This window comes from Acanthaster planci, linkage group LG17, assembly GCF_054643075.1.
Source record: "Acanthaster planci isolate LZ-2023a linkage group LG17, COTS_SCS, whole genome shotgun sequence".
In the NCBI taxonomy this organism is placed as follows: domain Eukaryota; kingdom Metazoa; phylum Echinodermata; class Asteroidea; order Valvatida; family Acanthasteridae; genus Acanthaster; species Acanthaster planci.
The window spans coordinates 3,245,614-3,268,537 of record NC_141793.1 but is presented as its reverse complement, the minus strand read 5'-3'; the positions used below and the strand labels follow the sequence as shown (position 1 = coordinate 3,268,537).

Below are 22,924 nucleotides of genomic sequence, written 5' to 3'. Positions count from 1 at the left end.
GGTGTGCGCACACGTGCGAGGCGAGGATGAGACTAAACGCGGTATGTGAGCGTCACTGTTGGCTGCTCAGCTGAGGGACGAATTAGCAGGGGACGGGAGCCAGGATTCCGGCAGGATTGCAGCAATCAGCGGGCCGCTTGGGGCGAGCCGGCTGCTGGCATTAAGACCGGGTAGGGTGTTTACCCCGTGACTTAGGCGCGCGAGCGTGTTTACACGGTCAACACAATTCAATCAATTCCTGAGCGGGAAACATGCTCCCCTTTAATGACTTTCCTCGTCATTTTCCCCCCCTCTTTCATCTGGCCGGGGCTTGGCTTTGCGAGGGGAAGTGTTTGGATAATGCTCAGTTTCCTCTCAATGAACTGGAAGATTTTCCTTCTTAAGAACCTGTGTGTGTAAGTTTAATTCGCCTCAGTGCGACAGACATTTGCCCGGCGCCCGTAGGTCGTGTTGCATAAAAATGTTCCACTCTTACCCCCTTTGCTATCATCGTAACATTTCTCTGGAGGGCGTAAAAGGAGCTTACAGCCGGTTTTATTAAAGCCGTGCGTAAACACTTCCTGGTTGTGTGCGCCCAAAGCTGCCATTAACGCTGGTTAACGACATTCTCAGACCAGTCCAACGGAATTCGGTTTGGTTGGATGGGAAACGGTGTCATTGGCCTATTTATGTTTCAGGTAATCTAGGCCTTCAAATCTCACTGGGAGAGGTTTATCTGGTCCGAGCGGAACAAAAGAGGGCGGGTTTTTTGGTACTCACCGCATAGGCGCGCCATGAGGCGCGCGAGTATAATGCGCGTTTGACGAGGAGCACGCTGAGTACGCGTAACTAATTTACGCGTCCTCGAACAAGAAACCCGTATCAAGAACAAGCCGCCCGAACTCGACCTTTGCGTACACGCAGAACACGTGCAAGAACCCGCTTGTAACCACCTGTCGTTTTTTTCACCGATTGGGGTGCACTTCAGCTCGCTGTTTGTCGAGAGCCCGTCAAGTAGCCGGTCTTAAAGGGTTGATAAAGCACCGGCTGGCTGTGCGCCATCTGACTTTGCGAATCAAAGGTATTAATGAACGAGAATGATTACGACTGAGAGATGGACGCTGATAATGTCCCTTGCATCATCAGCGTCCACACAGTAAAACCCAACGCCCATTATAAACGTGTCTTTGCGTTAACATTAAACCATGTAACCGTTTAAAATTTAACACCTTTTTAAAAAAGAAAATTTGGTGTTGAGAAAGTGTTAACGACCCGATAAACATGTTTTGGTGTCTTATCAACACCCAAAGTGTCTGAATATATCATTAACGCGTCAACACGTATTTGTCTACGAAATAAACACCACATCGTGTTTAGTTTGGTATTATTAACAGCACACCACGTTCATAAAGTGTTAGCAATACAGTGCCTCTCCCTGTCCGGTCCGAATCGAACGGTTAAGACCGGCCCAGCGCATAGTTTCCCCTTTATTATGGGGTCTCTTCAGCGAATCATACATTCTGGTGTCACAAACCTTTTTCCATGACTGTTGGTTAAAAAAACCTCCATTTTTTTCACTGTTTTTCACACAAATCACGGTCATGGTTAGATAAACTCTGAAAGATCCTCACCCTATCACGGCCCGTGCGAGTTTAGTTCTTTCTCTTAAACCTGGCTTTGCAGTGACAGATGCAAATGAAACTTCGTATGCATATAGGTGCGCGCGCACGCTTGTTTATCAACGGCCAGTATTTTACAGTATGGCTGCTTGTATCAAAGCGCCTGTATACAACGAACAATCCGAGTTGCTCAAATGTGTGTATTGTACATGCGACCTCAGCAGCCATAAAGGCGCTTGATAGGCATGGTTGCGTTGTATGTTCACGAGACACATTACTTCCGATTTCTATCAGCGTTGCCATTTTAAACCTGCCACCAATAACAGTACCAGACACAAACCAAACCAAACCCAAACCAAAAACCAAATCCAAACCCAAACCAAACCAAGCCCCAACCAAACCAAACCAAACCAAACCCAAACCAAACCAAACCAAACCCCAACCAAACCCAAACCAAACTAAACCAAACCCAAACCAAACCCCAACCAAACCAAACCAAGTAACTAATCCAGTACTAACATAAATGCATTGACCAACCAATAGTTCAGCTACACTAGCTATTCAATAAGGTGCATTTTTGGTTGTAATTGTCAGGTGACGGCCCAAGCAACTTGTGCTACACTGACAGCAATGAGCATCGACCGTTACTACGCCATCACCGACCCGCTCAAATCACTCAAGACTCGGACGCCGAGAATCGCGATTGTCGTCAGTGTTGCTATCTGGACTTGTAAGTGGAAATACTGTGGATATTAAAGGGTATCCACAAAATGTTGTGACGAAAGTTGATTTACGAATACAGAGATAAGTCTCTACCAGTTGGAAAGATTGTTGAAGTAAACAAAGTTGGATGTTGTCGGGGTAGAACAACACTCCAAACACATTTTGGTGCCTTGTGAACTTTCAGTTCAAACTCTAAAGTATTCGAAGGAAAAAAAACGAAGAAAAAAAAGGTCCAAAAACGTTTAGTGGCAGTCAAGGGAAACAGACGTGTCTGTTTCCCTTGACTGCCACTAAACGTTTTTGGACTTGAGATGCAGTCTGTTTAACCCTCAACGACAAATTTAAGCTCTCCAAGTGAATTACAGCGCCACCTGAGGCTGATTTGTTAAATCTTTACATAACTGAACAAATCATCAACACATCGTACTCCACTAATCCGCATCATTTCCCATATTTTGTTTGGTCTATACTTTTATCTATGCAGGGTCTGCACTGTTTGCTATTCCGGTCGCCGTGTACTTTAATACTGTGGAAGCATTTTTTGAAAACGAGACTTACTATTACTGTAAGGAGATGTGGCCCTACGAAATTTTCTTTCCTGGCTACGCCGTATACAGCTTCGTCATGACGTACCTGATCCCGCTGTCCATCATAGCTGTGTGCTATGTCATTGTCCTGAGCCGGCTTTGGAAGGCCGTCTCGCCGACGGAGGAGTCGCACGCGCCGGTCCACCTGCGAATGCTGATGCAGAAACGCCGGGTCACACGCATGATCCTGGCTGTGGTGCTGGCCTTCGCCGCCTGCTGGGTTGGTGTCCACATCGTGAAGCTCTGGCGGAGCTTCGACCCGAACTTCCCTGAGACCAACATGGCCGCCTTCGTGTTCCAGATCTTCTCGCACATCTTGTCCTACCTGAACTCGTGCGTCAACCCATTTGTATATGCCTTCATGGGCGGCAACTTCCGAAAGCAGATGGCCCGGGCGTTTCCTTTCTTAATGACGAAGAGGAACTCTGCCAACGACGGCCCGTCGGGTAGTTTGATCAAGTCCAAATCCACGCAAGTCTAAATCCGTCTGAGATATTGGCAGTCAGCGCTAAAAATACGAGAAAACTGTACAGTCACAGTACAAGCGGTCCGTGATGGCAACGTCTTCTCCGAATTGCCCTCGAAAAACCTCAAGTTTTTTTTTCGGTCAAACCATTTATTCCCCCCGGTTGTCAAAGTGAAATGGTTTTATGTTGACGTGCCGCAGCCAGGCGTTGGTCCAGTCTGGGAATAAGGACGATTCACAATAGTGCGCCTCCAAGAGTTTGCAACGCGTTGGCCCATCACAATGCGCGAAATCTTTCGACCCCTACCGTACGCGCTTTGGGTTAACAAATTTCGCGCATTGTGATTGGCCAACGCGTTGCAAACTCTTGGAGGCGCGCTATTGTGGTTCGCTCGGATTGCTGAGTGTATCACGCTAGCTTCTGGCATCTTCTTGGGTACGATGGTGCAACCAAAGCCTCTCTGGTGTCAAATGCGTTGCTGTCAAGGTTTTCCATGCGTTATTGTACATGTACACAAGAAATCAAATGGTACAGTAGTTGAAATAAAACACATGGCAAGCATGCTAGAATATACTTTGTACCGAACCATAATGCATAGTTTAAATCGAAACTCACATTTTGGCAGAACTCAGAAACATGTCGGCTAAGACGAGGGTAATCGATAAAAGGCACCTGATCAAAATGAAAACGCATTGAGTTAGAATGGAGCTTGGCGTAAAATTCATGTATCATAGACGGCTGTGAATAATATTCATGTGCTATGTCGTCAACGAAGCAATGGTTCAATGGCAATTTTATTATTTTCATCACAGCACCCCATGTGTTAATGTGAATGCTCGACATTGATGGACTCTTTTGGCCTGAGGATATTGGCGCATTCAAGAAGAAATTTCTGAGGCGGCAGCTCGCGGTGCACACCTTTTTTTTAGCCATCTTGCGGGGCAGTTCTTTTGTTCCATAGGGAAACCTCCTTTGTGCATGCCTTGTGGAACAAAAGCACTAGCCTGCAAGATGGCAGCCATGCAAACCCTCTATGGCTTGTGCATAGATTGTATACATTTCAAAATCTGAAGGGGTACCAAGGTGTGTGCCCCTTCCCAAGTAGTTGCGACATTGCGTGGGTATCTATCGCCGGTTTCATAAAGTTCATGCGATAGTCTTGTTTAGAGTTTTTTTCTTCCCCCCCTTTCTCTCTTTCTCTCTCTCTCTCTCTCTCTCTCTCTCTTATGTTTAGGGGTCAGAGGGCGTGGGATGGGGGGGGGCAGGAGAGACTGAATTCGTTCAGATTCTGCCCGATCCCCGACCCCTCCAAAAGACTGTTTCGGTCGTACGTGTGCGTGCTTTTGTTATTTGCTGTTACGTTACATTTCTTGTAATTTATTCCGAGAAACCTCATTAATTTGAATGTCTGGAGTCGTGTGTAAACAGTATGAAGATTGGAGTGGTTTACACATAAAGTTATTCATGTATATACGTGGACAAAAATGCAACGAGTATTTACGTTTTGTATAGTGCAGGATATATACGACTCACATGACCTACTTTGTAGTATACAGTATGCATAGATAATATCACTATGGCGGATTTTGTGAGTTGATGTGTACTAGAAATTAGGGTGATTACGACATTCTATTATTAACGGATATTGTGTTAACCTGGTTCGAAATTATTTTATTTATGAACTCTCTAGTATAATGTGATCTCCGTGGACCTCCGGAGACTCTTTGGCGGCAACGGTTATCTCGAGGGCGTAAAATGCGACCATGGATCCATTTTCGATATTTGAGTTATAGGTCGTCGATTCCCACGAGGTGCCTAATCACTACGTTTGGGTTGCTCCGTTCCGGTGTTCAATTTTGACGGACTCGGTGTCCACGCTTCGCTTGTCTCAGTGAGTGGGAAGACTCCAGTTCTCCTGGAGTTCTGATTCCATGCCGCCATCCACTGAGTCCGAATTTCGTAGGACTCCAATTTCTTGAAGAGGTTCGAACATTTTGGGTTTCTGATTTTCTGCTCACTCTACTTGATTCTATTCTATCTAGCGCGGTATGATTGAACGGAAAATGGACGCATTGACTGCAATACAACTCTTTACGCGTATCTGGAGCAGGAAGTCAGGTGGGACAGGATTTCGGGGAATTGAGGGGGCATGCACGGTTCTTGGTACAGCAATAGGCCCCGAGCTGGACAAGAGAGGGCGCGATTTCCTTGCAACGGTGGCTCCTTTGGCAGGAACTTCATTTCGCTGGTTCACGAACGACATGAGATGCATGCTTTGCGTGCGCGTCGCTCTCAACAGGCTAAACACTCCCGACCAGCATATTGACAAGAATATAACATATAATCAGTGTTCTGAAACATGTAATTGTCGAGCTTTCGTGACTGAGTACCTTCATCAGGGCAAGCAGATTCAGTTTAGCACGGCTCTTTTCAGCCGATGAGGGGTGCTTCTGCTCAAGGCGGATGGATGGACGCTCGCTGTCGAGGAAATGTTAAATGTGGGCGATGTTTGAGTGAATTTAGTGCGTTTGAGGAAAAGCAAGAGGACTGTGCTGCGTGCGGGTAAGGGTGGATATGTAACAGAGAGGGGAGATGAATGATGGTGAATTTTTGTATGGTGTCAACAAAAAGTGTGACAGGGAGGTGAGTGGCAAAGGGATGATGGAAGGGGTAAGTTACAGTCGTTATCGATGCTTGTCCCGATATTTCCAAGCATTCGACATTAAAAATGTTAAAAATGTTTCCCGTTTTTTCATTTATTGAATTTGTATTACATATTCAAATTGTGGAATTCACAAACGTCTGAACGAGCCTGTTCGATATTTCAACAAGGCAGGGTCATTCGAGGACAAAGAATACATTCGAATGTATGTAGCCGTGCAGCTGGGACGGAAGTCGTGCAATCGCATTGGCTGTTCCCCAATGACCTCGAACGCGCTGCATTCATTGAAGCGCTGTCGAGATACCTAACTGGCTTGTTCTCCTGATTTATGTAAACAGCGGTTACAGTTTGCTAGAGCTTGCCAGAATTGGCGACCCAAAACAAAAAGCTCTCTTCGTGTAACTTCCCTTAATTCTCATGAGGTATATCCATGGTAAGGATAAAAGAGAAATGGGAACGAGACGAATCACAGGCGGATGATAACGAGAGCGAATACAGGTGACCTCAAGGCCGCATTCAGAACCGCTGTTTCTAGAGGGGCAATTCTGTTCCGGGTCCCCAAAATTTGGGAATTTCTTTATGCATCCTTCTGTAGGCTTTCAGATAGATCAGGAGAAACGAAGGTGGGGCCTTTACAGGCTTTGGGAAGGCCGGAATATTACAACCTCCCCAGATTGCGTCTCCCTCGTTAGGCTGTGTTAAAACAAAACGCCTCCTCCCCCTGGTGACGCCCCATGGTGTTGAGCATTGACACCCCAACGGCAACCTGCATCGCTCCCTCTCATTTTCAGTTTTGCATCTCTAAGATCTTAATAGTCTGGTGCATGACCGTGTTTTCATTTATCGTTCGCTTTAGCATACTGTGTCTGTATTAAAACAGATAAATGAAGATGAAAAGTTGAACGTTTCATAATTTTTACAATTACTATCAAAACGAACGGGGGGATTTAAAAGTGAAAGTTGATGTAATAATTCACAGCAAACTGGCAAATACGTAATGCACGTTGATATTTGAAACACCAAATACACTGGATAAATTGTTTCCACCCTGTTGGTACTGGATGCAGGAGGAAAGTTTCCTTTCCATGAGTTTACCATTGAAAGCTGTGCTTGATATAAAGTTACCGCTTGGGACAAGGTTAATTAATGAGGCTCCGGTTTTTCCTACCCTGGATGAGCCAATGGGTGATCTGTATTGGTATGCTTGTATGATGGGTGTCTGAACAGATGCTTAACTGAGGGAAACGAGGGAAAAGAGACGATTAGTTTGCATGACCTGGACCTTTATCCCATTGCACTAGTTTTTATAGCTTCGGGCAATGTCGAGTAGCAACCATTTGCCAATCACTAATCGATTTTCCCTGGTACTCTGTGCACTTAATACACTACTCAAAAAAGTTACGGACCACTTTTTCCTAACTTGTATTTTTTCCAAGCAATGAGTGGGGTCTAGTTCTTTCTTTTTTGTTTGTCTAGATGATGTGCTCATTGGAATAAACATTTGACAAACTGTTTTAAAACATTGAATGCACATTTTCAGTAGCAAACTGTCTCATATAAATAGAGTATACACAAAATAAAAAGTGGTCCTTAACTTTTTTTTGAGAAGTATATATTCCGGGTACCAAGCGGCATCGGCCAGTGGTTGACAACATGTTCGTACCTCGAACGTTTCAGTTAATGTACCGGTATGAAATTTAAACATAGCGCAGTGGGGGACCGAGGCGCCAACATGCGTCGGGAAGGGCAACATCGGAAAAGGAATTTTGAGGAACCGTGTTCTGTGCCTGTTTGCGCACAGTACTTTGACGCCTCCGTGTGCTGAACTATTTCAAAATTTATGGGCAGTGAAGCTACCAAAAAGGCAGGTCGTTTGAGATGAAAATTGGTCGTTCCATGTGCAAAGGTGTGCATTAACTGTGAATACCAAACAGTAAAACAGCCTTTTAAAGTACCAATCTATAAAATAATTTCAGTATATAAGTATATTTTTCTCCCTTATACGTGTAAGGTAAGATGTCGGTGTCCAAAAAAAAGAAGTTTAATTAAATGTCAGCTTAACTGAAAAGGCTGAAAGGATTGTGGTCTGAGCCTGGTTTGGATTGTGTGTATTTATTATTTACAGTACCTTCTATAATTAGTTCGATATGTTTGATTGCCAAACCTTTTATGAAAATAGAAATTCCACATAACTACTTCATTCCACCCACTTGAAAAAAGGATTACCCCCTTACCTTCTGTAACATTTTAATATTAAGTAAAATGTCAGAATGAGACATCCGGAACGTTTTCTGTTAAAAAAAAAAAGAAAGAGATCAGGAGATAAACTTCAAAATGTTTCATTGCCTTATATCCATTTTATTCAATCCGTATTTTTCTTCAAAAGCAATAACCCAGGAAAACAAAAAAGTCCAAAGTATACATGCATTTACAAACACGAAGAACAACCATTGCCTTTTAAAAATCATGTCCAAGTAAAAACTCCAATTGACCGATTGCGTCCACCAAGTCACGTGAGCTAGAGTGCGTATTAAATGTCAACAAACACGGCGTCCACCAAAATGTTTCATAAGTATCATTTACCAAAACTAAAGCCGACGGTAGGTACCATACTCAGACTACTGGTGTGCTGGGTACTAGGGCCGTTTTCCAATACTCAACTTCAGCTCCGTCTCAGGCTTCAACTGTTTTTTAACTAGCTGACGTTGAAGCTGTTAGCGCAGTATTTAGTTTAATAGTGCCACAAAACATCAAATAAGATGCAAGAGAGCCAGAAATTAGAGTAATCCAATTTAATTTAAACGCTTCGAGCCCACGATCGGGGATTGGTTTTGGGAACGAAGCCTGAGATGGAGCCCAAGTCGAGTATTGGAAAAGGGCCTATATATCGCAAGTTGCCTGTATTGTTTGTAAACAACACTTAAAGCACACGTTGCTATGGGGTTGATAACCACTATATGTCACGTGATTGAGCAGGCGCAATCGGTCTACAAGGGCTAAAATGCTTCCCACTTCGAAGGACCGCTGTGACACAGATTCTAAATATAAGAAAGAAGAGAGATAAGAGTTTGTAAGAAAACCTGTTAGACTTCACGCAAAACCTAACACCAAACAACTGTGTTATTACAAAGAACACAAAGGCCACATCTGTATGAAGACTGTGGCAGCTTTGTCAGCAACGTGTGTTTACCTTCAGGTGCTGCATCAATAGACTCGCATTGTTCACATTCAGACATCGACTTTAACAGAGGTCACTAAGGAGTTTTCCATATGCGCAGCAAGGTATGAGACGGAGAGAACCCCCCCTGCTTTGTGTTGGTCATTGTCTCGCAGGAATCTGGGGAATTCCTTTCAGACATCTTGGGGGATGTGTTAAGTAACAATAGTCTGGAATGTGTATAGGGATTGGACATGTTGGGGGGTACCCCTCGGTCTCATTTCTTGCTGGGTATAAAGTTTTCACCAAGAATTTCATCAATAGCAAGGGCCTTCTGACACCCGCGAAATAGGTTTATTGTGCTCTCTCGGATTCCGCATTACAGAGGATGGTGAGTTTGAAAGACATTCCAGAATGTAAATGTTCCAGAACCTGACGCTGTCCAGCACCATCTACCCAAAGGCATGCATTCTCTCGAGTTTGGTGGGATAGGCGGTCATCCACCCTAAAGAGTTCCCTGTCAGCTCCAAGTTGTTTCTGTGTATACATTCATGATGTGACGTACCATAGTTTCAGTGCCTGCGGGATACCGAAACGGCACGACAGGAACTCCTTGAAGACCAACCGTTACCGTGACAGTCATTGAGAGCCGGGTCGATATTTTGAGGGACTGGGCGCCTTCACGGTAGGTGAACAAACTAATGATGAATGAGTTAGGAATTCTGACTCAGAATTGAGGTTACGAATGGCAGCCATATCAGTTCAGCGCTGCTGTTGTGGAGGAATATGTGCAAGGGGTCTACTCATGTGTATCCCTGTGGAACAAAAACACTGACCTAAAAAAATGGCTGCCATGCCAGACGCGGATCCGGAGGGATTTGGAGGACCCCCCTTTGATTGCATTTTGCTTTTCTTTTCTACCTTTTCAGGGGCCCACGTTTAAAGACTGGATTCCCCCCCAAGAGTATGAACATGAAGGGGTCTTATTTTGAGACGATTAAGGGCAAAACAAAGAGATTAAATGGCTTTCACCATCGATGATAACTACCCCCCCCTACACGAACAAACATTTCCTGAAAACATTGGCAAAAACTTATGTATCCGCCCCTGTAGGCACAACTGCTATAATTATTGGTAGATGGTGCAACTATTGAAGCTACTCACCATCTTGAGATTCGGGCTGAGAGAGTGAAAAACCGCATGTCATCCAAAAATGGGCCACAAACCTTAAGTCATTCATCAGGGCATTTGGAAGTGCGAGAACCTTGTTTTTCAAATTCTCGGAATCAAGGCCACTCAATTCTTTGCTAGGGCCTATTTGAGTAATGCAGTAACCGTGTTTTCTGATATTGGAGTGATATTAGAAGGTTTTGTGATTTCTTTGTATAGCGCCATCTGTCGGCGTAAGGACCGAGCTTCGTCGATCGGCAAAAAGCAACATCATAGTCGAGCTCGGGCGGCCTGTTCTTGACACGAGTTTCTTGTTCTCGCCCTCGAACGGCGGGAACAAGACGCAAGAACACTGTTCTCGGAACAGGATCACACGCCACCTCCTCGTCAGAGTTTTACAGGAACACACGGAAAAACTCGTGAGATTGTGATTTTGAGCTGCCACAAAAAATAGCGTGATGGCTTACAAAGACGGAGACTAGCTATGGGAAGTTTTGCAAACTTAACATTACTAATTTTCTATGACACAGAAATGGATATTCCCTTTTTAAACAGAAGCGAATTCAGCCCAGTTACCCAAACATTGACCCTCAAAGAACGTACATGGATGCCGCCATGTTGCTTGTTGCTTGATACTAACTACCAGCGATAACCGGTTGTACGTTCCCGGCGTTCAAGCAGCCGACCCACGAACAACAAATTGGACTGTTCTTGAACATACGAAAACAAGCCACCCGGACTCAGCCGAGGCTTTTATGTTCTAAAAGTTCTAATTGCCTCCTCCGTTTCATGAGGGTTACCTTCAAGGAAAATCTCGAGCTTGAAGCCTAGAATTCCGACATCACCTCTGCACTTGCCCAAACCCATACAACACAAATAATATACATGTAATTAATTCTGAATTTTTGTTTGCCCTGCCTAACGTATATTATAACATTTATTTGCCCCCGAAGGCTTGTGAAAAAAACCGCAAGCCTATGGGCCTCGTCGGGCAGGGCAAAAAAAATCCAAAATTAATCAACAACTGCCCGGTGCAAATCCATCCTTGGAAATAGTTGCTACATTTGACATTCCGATACTGGCAATCTCGGTGGTCGAGTGGTTAAAACGTCAGCACTATAGTAAGCAGGAAGTCGTGGGTTCGAGTCCTACCCGAGCAGGCCTGTGTTTTTTTTTCACAAGCCTTTGGGGGCAAACACTAAGTAAACAGTGTTATAATACACGCCGGGAAGGATAAAAAATCTAAAATTAATTAACATTTCCCCGGTGCAAATCCATCCTTGAAATAATATACATGTAGAAAGTCCTAAAGACCAAACCCAAGCTAACATGGAATCAAGAAGGCGCCCTTGATTTGAGAGTCAGTTGGAGCCACAGACGTCGTATAATTATTTAAAAAATGGACTCGCAATGCCTTTGTCGCGAACGAAGGCGCCAGCAGCCGTTTTACCTTGCCGAATACAAAGGCGATGGTTGGCATGCTTGCCATTGTAAAATTGATGCTGTGAACGAATTGGTTAACAATGACAAGTTAGCTTCTGTACTACCTTTGTATTCAGCACGGTAAGATGGTCGTCGGTGGCTTCAGTGACGTCTACGTGCTGATCGTTTTTTGTTTTTAAGTCCGTGGTTCGAGATGCGATCATTTTGTTTCATATATCCCTGCCAAAATCGATTAGGGGTTGATAAATGGTCTGAATCGTCGCCTTAATGTGATCCATCCGCTGGCTAATTGCCAGGGAGGGTGCCATGCCTCCAATGGGCGACTTTGAGAGTTTTATTATTTGGTTCCGCGGGTGATCTTAACCACAGCGTGCCGTGAATACGACTCAGCCGAGTGCGCCCCCAAGTGTCCTGCGGCAAAGTGGAGACCCGAGTCAGGTCGCAGCTGACCCCTGATCAGTATAAACGAGCCATTCCCAAATAAAACATTATCTCTGCCGGTATCCGGGACTCCTTGGCAAGTTCAACCAAGACAGGTATTTCCATCGTACTTCACTTTAAGATAATTTGAAGCATGAGCATGTCCCAAAAAACTTTTTGGAAAACTTTTTATGCTGATTCATCACTTGTGGCACCCCAGTCGATTATACCGAGCCACGGAATTGAACACGTGCACGTTCATAAATACATATATTGACACCAAACAACAGCACAGAGTTGGTCTGATCTGACACACTCCAAACCTTTATTGTCACTCAGCAGAGATTCACTAACCTAATTATACCTTAAGTTCAAATGCCATTCATCATCACGGGGTATTGTGGGCACGTTCGAGCGACGACCATGTTGCGGACCACTTTTCGATTTCCCCTTGTTAAACCTTTGCACAAAACAATCCTGGGTACCAGGCAAAATCGACCATTGGTTGACAAAAAATCGTCGCTCAAATTTTTGAAACACAATCATTGATTAATGCAACAACAACAACAACAACAACAAAAAACCAGACATCGAATCCGCAACTTGTCGCCGGACACGATTTTTCACACGAAAGTCTTAAGCATTGATTACTAGTCGATGATAATAATTGAGCTTAATTAGATGACCAAGTCTTGAATGGAAGCATCTTGTGATGTGGTGACCCTTTTTTTAATTACGTGCTTATTAAACAATGAGTGTATCACACTTTTTACAACTGAGAAAGGTTTAATTTAATGAGTTAATTCTGTTATTCGGACAGAAGAACCCGCATGCTTCCAAGACTATGAATGAGTTCGGCTACTGTGTTTGGTTTTTACAACGCTGCCTGCACCATAGGCGCCATGTTGTTATTCATATTCATTTCAATATCCTCTCTCGGCGCAAGCACTGTCACCCTCGTTGCGCCATCCACGGTCCCGCGCCTCTGCATCCGCCGGGTGGAGCCCCTGGCCCCAATCTGCCGCCGAAAGCAGCAGGGGAACGCCTTCTTGAAGCTGGTGCGGAAGTTGTTACCCATGAAGGCGTAGACGAAGGGGTTGACGCAGGAGTTGGAGTATGCCAGAGTATAGGAAAAGATCCGGAAGTTGTACAGGGCCTCGTGCTTGCTGAAGTCTGGCCCGCCATTGGTGTAGCGATCCCAGCAGTTGAAGATGTGCGTGGGCAGCCAGAAGACGAAGAACAGGAACACGACCATCAGGAGCATGCGCGTGGTGCGCCTCTTTTGCTGAAGGTTCTTGCGAGCCCGGAGGGTGGTACTGGCCGTCAGGTTGTGCTTAGTCCACATCTCGAACAGGAGAAGCGAGTAGCAGACCGAGATGATGGCCAGCGGTATGATGTAGGTAGTGAGGAACACGTAGGTGTAGTACACCCCCCGATCGCGGTGGGTGTGGAAGGTTTCGCAGCAGGTCCAGTAATCATCCTGGTGGAAGACCTCAACAAAGACGGCCGACGGCACAGCCATAATGTACGAGACTGCAAAGAGACAAGGTCAATTAAGGTCAATTCGGATCAATTCAGGTCAAGGTCAATTCGGCGGTTCCGCTGGCCAGTGACAAAATGTCACCTTTCTTGGGGCGGATCGCCCGTGTAACAGTCTCATTTTGCCGGCGTGCTCGGATTTTTGGGTAGTAGCCGAACACCGCCGAGCAATCTGCATTGCGACCCGAACGTATGCGCTGTAAATCCCGTTTTGGTTCACTTCATGGGTGTGCTGAGTTCCTACGACACATAGATGATGGCGTGTAGGCCTTTGTGCAGACGTACCACCTCGTCCCCCGTCATTTGCAGCCCTCAATTCCAATAGATGGAGAATCATCAAAATAAACAAGCATTCATCACAACCCAACATTTTAACGTGTAAAACTACCCTCAGAACTGTGGGGTCCATCGTCCGTTGTCTGAGCGCCAGGGACAACCGACCCTCCAGTTCTAGAGAGTAACTATCTTGCTCCATATCCAATACGGGCGTTTCACAATAGTGCGCCTCCAAGAGTTTGTAACGCGTTGGCCAATCACAATGTGCGAAATCTGTCGACCCATTGCGCGTTTGGATTGGCCAACGCGTTGCAAACTCTTGGAGGCGCACTATTGTGAATCGCCCGTGTAGCGACGGCGGCATTTGCAGAGCACAATGAAAGCACCTGCTTTTTGTTTCAAAGTAATATAGCATTGATATATGCAGGAAACACTGGAAATTACGACCCCTCGTGCGGCTCTGATGTTCAGACTGTGTGGATCAAACAATCTTCCAGTCTCCTCTGTGTACTCCTTCGTATTAACCGAGCCAAAATGAGGAACCTGACTACGAGCGTGTTCATACTTGTTCGACTGGAAAAATCTGCCCACCGGCTAAATGGGCACGTTGCGGCAACGTGCTCATTTATCCGGTGCGTTCTTCTGGAAATTCGAGCACGCTGGAAAAATGAGACCGTGGCACCGGGCGGGACGCGAGAGGCCATATTGAAGTCGAAATTGAAAATACCTTTCACTTTGCACATGCACCTCTGTTTGTATTTTGCCTTCCCCTCTCACCCATTGAGGGCGCTATGGTGGACTTGCCACCCCTCGGCAATTCTGAAATTCGGCACCTGAAATTGTTGCAGCTATCCTTAGAAGCCCCCGAAATCGAGACGCGGTGGCTTCATTATCCATTCTCAGAGTTTCTGGCTTGTTGCGGAAACTTTGCATAATACCCGACACTTTTCAGTTTGGACTGGTCATGCCCTTACTATCTTCAAAGCGACTGTCCAACAAAAGGCACTTTTCTTTCTTCTACTCTTGCCCACCAAGAAGTCCCAGAAAAAGATCGTATGCCTCTCGTTAGGCGATTATACTCACGTATCCAGACGCCAAGGTTGAGGAGAAATGCCAGTCGCCTGGTTCTGTACTTCAAGGATTTGATTGGGAACACGATGGCGAAGTAACGATCTGCACTCATCACTGTCAACGTCATGCAAGTGGCATGGACAGACGCCTGGGGAACCAGACCAAAAGGTGACATTCTGAAATTCCGCGTGAACCTAGCAACAAGTACCTTCCACGGAGAAAAGAAACGTGCTTATAATTCTCGTCGGTTTGCCGTAAGACTGAGCTCAGAACAAAAAAGTCCTCTCCACGTCTGTAATACTTGGCTTTGCCGTCTTCAGGTTATACAAATTACAACGCAGGGCCTTGGGTGAAGGAAACGTTTTCTTCTAACCCATTTAACAGAGGACACATTCACAAAGGACAGCCCAAACAAAAGACAACGACAAGAGATGTCAAAATGTCAAAGTTAGCTGTTGTAACAGTATGCCATAAATAGATTTAGAAAAAGGATACAGTGCGGTTTGGGGAAGTTGATTATGTTTTGTAACGAGATGGAAACATTATTTCATGTACCGTAACACTGCAGGAGTAGTTGCTCCATTTCCACACTTTGCTCCCCCTACGATGAGAACCAACATTACCCGAGAGGAAGGTTTGAGGTAATGCTAAGCGCAATCTTGATCCTTGCGCTATTTAATTGTACTTCTTCCTGGGTTGATTATCCTATGAATGAATGCTATTCAAAGAGGTATCAACTCAGGATTGATTAAAATACATTTGCGCAAGGTTCAAGATTGCTCTTAACAGTAACGCAGTGTGCATCTCTTTCGTGAGTGAGTGGGGTTCTTCAGAGAAACAGTGGATTCAAAGTTTTGGACTGTATACTCCACGGGCGCTCAGAGCACACTGTACAGAGCATTGCACTTGCTCACTAACTCGCTACTCACCCAACCCCTCACTCACCCAATCCTTCACTCACTCACTCACTCACCCACTCACTCAAAGAAGAGATTCACACTGTGCCAAAAAGCCTTTGTCCCATTGGTACACAAGTTCAACCTTACCTGTTGAACGTACATCACGACTGTGCAGATGCCATCGTTCAGGAAGCTGTGAGGTATAAAGGTCATGGTGGTAAAAGGTATGCAGAACAGGAGGAAGGTGAGGTCGGTCAGAGCCAGGTTAACAATGTAGTAGTTGGTGACCGTGGACATCTTCATCTGTAACACCACCACGAAGACCACCAGGGCGTTGGTGATGACTCCCACGGCCACGATCAGCGACCAGGACAAGGGCACCAAGATCGTCTCCGGATGGGGTCTGCCATCAGACTGGTAGTCGTCGTAGTACGAGACGTTGGCCCACCCAGCGTCCCCAAATTCCGGCTCCAGGCAGGGCATTTTTTTTAGGTCAACTTTAGCCTCGAGGTTACCAGCTGCAGTGATTTAAATCAGAAGACATTAAATGATAGTAAAAAAAAAAAATTCTGGGTCCAGATTTGTGTTCGTGGAGTTGGGCTTGTGGGGCGAGATCCTACTATCCGGCAGGAATTTTGCCGGTTTCCAAAGCAAAGTGGCTAAACATTTTGACTACCTCTGTGCGAGTTCGCGTCAGAGTGCGCGAACACTTATCCTCTTGAGGAACGAAATGTCCACTGAACGCTGTTTCCTATCATCCAATTCCTTAAACAGCCAGCAGCACGCAGAAATCAGTGGTAATCGGGATCATTCATTGCAGTAGACGTGGACAATTTGATTTGGGTGCAGTGGCTCCAACAGTGAGACAGTATCCAAGAGGCTCGTCTGGTAACTTCATGCAGGATGGCTTTGGGAGTGGGTCATATTTTAGAGACGGTACGTGTAACACTTACATAACTATGAGAAATTACAAGGAAGAGGCACATTTCGGAATTAGAGTGTAGGCCTACGTGTCCCCCATGATGCGATCACTGTCATCCGCTGATCACTATCAGCGAGCGAACAGAGCCTGCAGAGGTTGTTTGCAATTAACCCCGCCCCAGCTGGGCCGGTCGCCGCTCGATGAGCGCTTACGTTCTCCCCGATCTACTTAACGATGTTGTGCCGAAAGCCCATGATTCATTTGTCAACGGGACTCCGTCTAAACAAAATTGCAGGCGGGTGTGAACCGAGGAATTGATTTAACCCCCCCCTCCCCACTGCATGGTTTCTAATACATGACGAAGATGTACGGGAAATTCCTCAGCCACTTTTTGACCGCGTGTGATGTAAACTCTACGACGAATCGCCTGATAAAACGTTGTAGTAATAACCAGAATTCGGACCAAGTGACACGGGTGGTTGTTTTATGCCTTTGTTTATGGGAAAATAAAACAAGGGATGCAGACCCAAAATTTATGGTTCGAAGGGAAAGAGCGCTCAAACTCTGTGTACGAAACTGCGATGGAGTCCCCCTGGTCTGCAAGCTTTCGCGGCTGGATGATATCTGTCATTGCCAGACATTTGACCGAACACTTCTCGTCACGGAAGACGCATGAAATTGATTAAGACGATGGTCGGCAGTTTCTCCCGTCCAGTAAGGCTCATCAAGTTTTGGCGCGCTTTCTCTGACCTAACTGCCATGAAGTCTTATTCCTTAAATCTGAGCGAGAAGGTATCAATTAAAGAGGAATCTTAAGTCTACTTTATCCATCTCGAGCAGAAGAACCCCCTCATCGGTTACGAAGAGCCATGTTGATGGGTAGTGGTCATTTTGTTGGTAGCGACCGGGCCGTAACGCGTGTAATCTCATATTCGTTTGTGAACCAGCGAAATGCGGTTCCCACCAAAGGAGGAGCCTCTATTGCTAGGAAAATTGAGACCTGTCTTGGTCCAGCTCGGGGCTCATGGTCTCGTTATGGTGTTCCCGGGGAATTTGTCTATTTTTACCCTATAAAGAATCCTTTTGATAGAACTCTGACAGCGACACTGTTGAAATGAAAACCAAACCAATCAAACCAAAACCAAAACCAACCCAAAACCAAAACCTAACCAAACCAAACAAAACAAAACAGTGATGGGAAATTCTTGGGCATTGTTGCTCTAACCCATTGTCAGCGAATTGGAACAAATATTTTAACCCACTCTGTGGACGAATTTCCTCGGAAGTGTAGTCGCTTGATATTTTGACCATCCATGCTTTGACCAGCGTTGAGCAAAATGAGGAGCTAAGGCAAACAGCCGCCGATTTTTTGCTTCGGCAAACAGACCCTTTGATGGTGGTCAGCAGGCCACACTCGGAGCAATAAAAAGGCCGGGAGCTTTTCAAACAGCTGACCCCTGTCTTGATATAGGACCCTATGGCCAGTTTGTTATTTTCAGACCACGTCCTCGTTTCTCCCGCCTAACTTCACTTGATTGCAAATGAAGGTGTGAACTGCTTCCCTCGACATCTTTGCATACATTGCAAAACTGTTCATGTTTACGGCATGCAGACCATTAGTTCTACATAGACACCACGTTATATTACCACGCGCTGTTTTTATCAACACTTCAATTTAATGGCCAGTGGCCGCAGTGCCTGCCTATAAGTCTGCCTATTTATTAAGATCAGAGTGCAACCTATCATCTTGAAGTTTATTCTATGGCAACAGCTTCACTCTAAACACTTCGGTCGTATATTTTCTGGACACTGTCGTCAAGTTCTGTCTATGACGAGCATGAACTGTCCGGTAAGAGGGTTGAACATGTTTGGATCCGAATGTTGAGCTAACCATCCATCGTCAAATGCCAAAGTTTTCAAAAACAGTGTACCCCAAATGCCTCAAGTGACTGCAATTAAATACAAACAGAAGGACCTATACATCACGAAGCATAGTAATTTCATAACACTAAGCCCAAATCAGACTTAAGTTTAACCGAGTCAAGAGCGGATCCAGGGGGATAAATGGAGGTATGCCCCCAGCCAAAAGAATCAATTTGGAGGAAAACACTGAACGGTGATTTGGGGGGGGGGGGTATTTCCCTTCCTTCAAAAGTCGCGTAAAAAACACAGAGTCTCAACTCTCATAAAGACAATACAAGGTCCCCCAAAAAAATCTTCCAAACTTTTTTGGATCACCAAAAAAGGTTTGGCTCCTCAAAATTTGGTTCTATCTGTCCTTGGACAGAACATGATTAGTGCGGACAAAGTTAATACATTCAAACCAAAGTTAATGAAAAGTGGCGTTGCAAGGTCTCCGATCGTCAATTTCTATTTTTCGAGCCAGATTGGCATATGCCATATGGTACTCTTTTTTATGCCCCAGCTTTGCGACTCGGGTTCAAAACCCGTGAACTGGGTTTGCTGGTCCCAAACCAGACTCCATGTTTCCTTAAAATATTCATCTGGGGCTTTCCTCCCATTTCAGTTACAGTTACAGTTACTTCACTGTCTTTAAGGAGAACAGTGAATTTGCAGGTGGAAGGGTTTCCGCGGGGAAATGTAACGATAACTAAACGTGTTTTTATAACATGAGCCAACATTTGCGATGCTGAGCTGTTTCCTTGAGACCACAGTCGATATTCTCTCGGCATTTCGTTTAGTGGGGTCGGTAGACATGGGTGTAAATCACTGGGAGGAGGGGTTATATTCTTTTGGGGGGCATGGGAAATAGACCATTGAATCAAACCCCCAGAGTTTTCGTGGTGAGAAACGACTTAGGACAAGACTAAACGCCGTGCGGCTACCGTGCCGAACTTAATTCCTACGAGTGCGGCAACATCACGGCAAAACTGCGGCAGTTGGGCGCTAAACACCGAACTCAAATAGGGCAGCGTCGTGCCACTTCCATTTGGAACGCCGATGGTGCGGCACACCCTGGCGAACTGGAGGGCTTGCTGTGCCGAAATCAATTTGCCGAGCCGAATCGCGCGCGCCGTGCCATTGCCGCGCCAGAATTAAAGATATTAAACTGACTTCAGTACGGCAGTAGTACGGCGTATAGCCCAGGCTTTTGATAAATTGTGAAGAATTTTTGGGGCTTGCCATGAACCAAAATGAATTCAATATCACTCAAAAAGGAGATTCGTGTTAAACAGCAATACCAGTACGTCGTTTTGATTTATTGTTCGGCAGGATTGAAACACATAATACAGATGTACAGATCTGTGTCATGAACCTCGCCCCCAGTGTAATTGGGTTCCGTCATGCACCCCCTAGCTTTTCAAATGTCCGTGGCCGGGTAAGTCACACCACTGGTAGAAGGCACGATTCCTGATGCCGACCGTTAACATTCCGACTCGTCTTTATAAACCCTGGTACATCTATAAACAAATGAAGTATGTTAATTGCATCCCATCCTTTGCCGTTCGGGGAATTTGCGAAACTCGGGGCAGGAATTTTTTTACCCATAATGCGTAAATATCGCCGATCATGAAAAGACAAACTACCAGGGCAAATACATCACGCTGTAGAAAAAGTTCGCCCATTTTTCCTTGATGTTGTTCCCACACAGTCGCACTGAAGGAACACCAAAGACACACAAATTCCATGTTTTCAAGACATCACACGGCTGTCGCGATATTTTTCCCACGGCAGTCACAAAATATTTTTCATGATTGTAGCAACTTTTTTTTCACGATCGTAAACGTTCACATGTGTCGAGGAGATTTTGATGTGCATCCCCAAGTTTAAAGCACGAATCGCTGAACCGACGGGCATTCCAGTTTTCCCCCACTGAAAAATCGTTTTTAAATTGCATCGCATGCTTTGGAAATACAACAAATTTTCAAAGACGTTGAAAAAAGAAAACTAAATAAGCCAGGGGCCGCAGAGTAATTCCCTCGCAGGTTTATCTGTCATCGTTGACAGCTCTCACCAGAACTGGAACATCTTTGCTATGGGACAGAGTGTATGACCAAAGCAGCAGGAATGCCACCGTGAACGGCAAACATTGACATGGTACATTCTGGGCGCGAAAATAGACTTGGGCAAATTGTTCGCTGCGGCGGATGGCCTCTCCGTCCCGTTAGCACGTAAAGGGAGATATGAATTGGGCTGGGAAACTTCGAAGACAACTAGGGTGCTGCATGCCTTGCACTACGGAAAGAACAGCGGAAAATACAATCGGAAGTGCGACTTACCTTTTTTATAATCGCTAACATTAAAAGATTGTATTTCAAGTTACTCGATCAGATACAACCATCCCAGAGTATTTTCTTTGAGTTTCAGCAAAACGCCATGCCACGCATAAATGAAAATTATTCGATTCAAATAAACGATCTAGAACAGAGAACCTATAACCCCTACAAATGCTATGGCCGTCACACAAAACAAATGAAGAACAAACGTAACACTTAAATATGAAACACCGACTGGAATACAGTGAAACGACATAAATTAAAAGAGAAAGGAAATCCCTTGAGGAGATAATTGCATAATGGGGCAAGAGTGCGGGAGTTTTGGTAAATAGGACTAGTTCTTTCCGTCAAATTTGGAGAGAATCGTTTCTTCCGAATTTCGCTCCCTAAAAACTTAGCCGTCCCATGTCTGATGACCTGTACATGTGTGCAGTTTCAGCTCAGTCGAACTCATTGTTTTTGTTCTCGCCGTCATCCGGATTTCAGCCAGTTGTCACCAGCCTGTTTCAGCCCGCGTGCATCAAGCAACTCAATGGACAAAATAGTACGTTGCGGCTGAAATGCCTCGGGAAAAATGTGCACTGCGCAAGAACTGTGTGTCCGATTTTCTCTAAATTGTTGCCAAAATGATGGTAAGATATGACCAAACAAAACCCGTCCCACTCTTTAAGGTTTACTATATATATATAATATAGACGTTATTGATTCCATCCAAGAATCTGGGCGTTTCGAGAGATCAAGGCAGCTTAACCCTGACCACTCACGCACGCACACGCATAAATTTACATCAAGTCTTTAAACCATTCCCCCCTTTTGCTAGAACATAACCATTTCCATTATTTTTAAAATTTCAAAAAATGACAATCAAATCCCCCTATAAAAAACTTGCAAAGGGAAAAACTGACACTATGCAGCGCCAGGGGTGAAGTCGATTTGGATTTTGCTCATCTAATACGAAAAACAAATTAACACTTACTCCGAGTCAAGAAATTGTTCCTTGTTTGAAAACTTGCGAGTGGATGGATGTTGTTATCGGTCGTTTCCACAAGGATCCGACGGGGCGAGGAGTTTTAGAGGGTACGTCAGTCCTATGCAATCCACCCGAAAGATTAGTTCTCGTTTAATGGTTCGATTTGTTGGCAAGTCCGTGTGGGATACATCCAGTCCGGCCTAGCGAACACAGAGTGGTGATGAAGAGTGGTGATGAAATGGCACTTGGTATTTCTCGGCTTCTTGTGGGCCCGATGCGGGAGTTGATCGACACCAGCAGTCGCGATCGAGACGGGGCCGAGCGAGCGAGCGAGCGCTTGGTCCAGAGCCGAGTAAGCTTTTGGCCCCGTCACGTCTCGCCGGCCGGGGGTCTCGGTTGATTGAAGTGCTGAGAAAGCATGCCGATTCGCCGCCACATGACAGCTGTTGTGAACAATCGATGATGTCTTTGCCATGGTAACCGGGCTCATGTTCGACTGGGGGTGGAGTATATCGAAAACAATAATACCCCTCTGACCTCAGCGTTTGCGTTACTCGCCTATTTTTTTCCTCTTCTGTGGTCTCTAGGTACCTCGGGTGACCATGACAACGAGACCCCAGAGACCATCCGTCATGCAGAGATTGTTACGCTTTAAATCATGCTTCGCGGCTCAAGACTTTTCTCAAGATTCCTGTAATTTCCATCGACTCCTTAACAGCGCTTGCGTTATTTTTTATTTCTGTGTTTCTCCGTTCGTTTTGGCTTGCCAAATGGAAGATTTA

General features: G+C 45.3%; 2 protein-coding genes across 6 annotated transcripts in view; one reads left to right on the top strand and one right to left on the bottom strand.

The window, feature by feature from the left end:
• The window catches only part of LOC110982575 (G protein-coupled receptor 54-like), an 85,516-nt gene extending 77,389 nt beyond the window's left edge, over positions 1-8,127 (top strand). For all 4 annotated transcript variants that reach the window (XM_087147839.1, XM_022241084.2, XM_087147841.1 and 1 more), the window contains 2 exons: positions 2,193-2,328; positions 2,806-8,127. In XM_087147839.1, the coding sequence (XP_087003965.1) occupies positions 2,193-2,328; positions 2,806-3,389 (720 nt within the window). In that variant the 3' untranslated portion in view covers positions 3,390-8,127. The remainder of the gene's footprint in view (positions 1-2,192; positions 2,329-2,805) is intronic.
• A 4,397-nt stretch (positions 8,128-12,524) lies between these two features.
• Positions 12,525-22,566, bottom strand: LOC110982543 (G protein-coupled receptor 54-like). Of its 2 annotated transcripts, none has more exons than XM_022241022.2 (4): positions 22,149-22,566; positions 16,160-16,530; positions 15,126-15,261; positions 12,525-13,760 (listed from the first exon to the last, which is right to left on the bottom strand). In XM_022241022.2, the coding sequence occupies exons 2-4, from the start codon at positions 16,493-16,495 to the stop codon at positions 13,102-13,104; spliced, it is 1,131 nt and encodes a 376-aa protein (XP_022096714.2). In that variant the 5' UTR covers positions 16,496-16,530; positions 22,149-22,566; the 3' UTR covers positions 12,525-13,101. The 2 variants fall into 2 exon arrangements, with proteins under 2 accessions (XP_022096714.2, XP_022096715.2); XM_022241023.2 differs by lacking the exon at positions 22,149-22,566 and adding an exon at positions 16,966-17,137.
• Between the last annotated feature and the right edge of the window lie 358 nt (positions 22,567-22,924).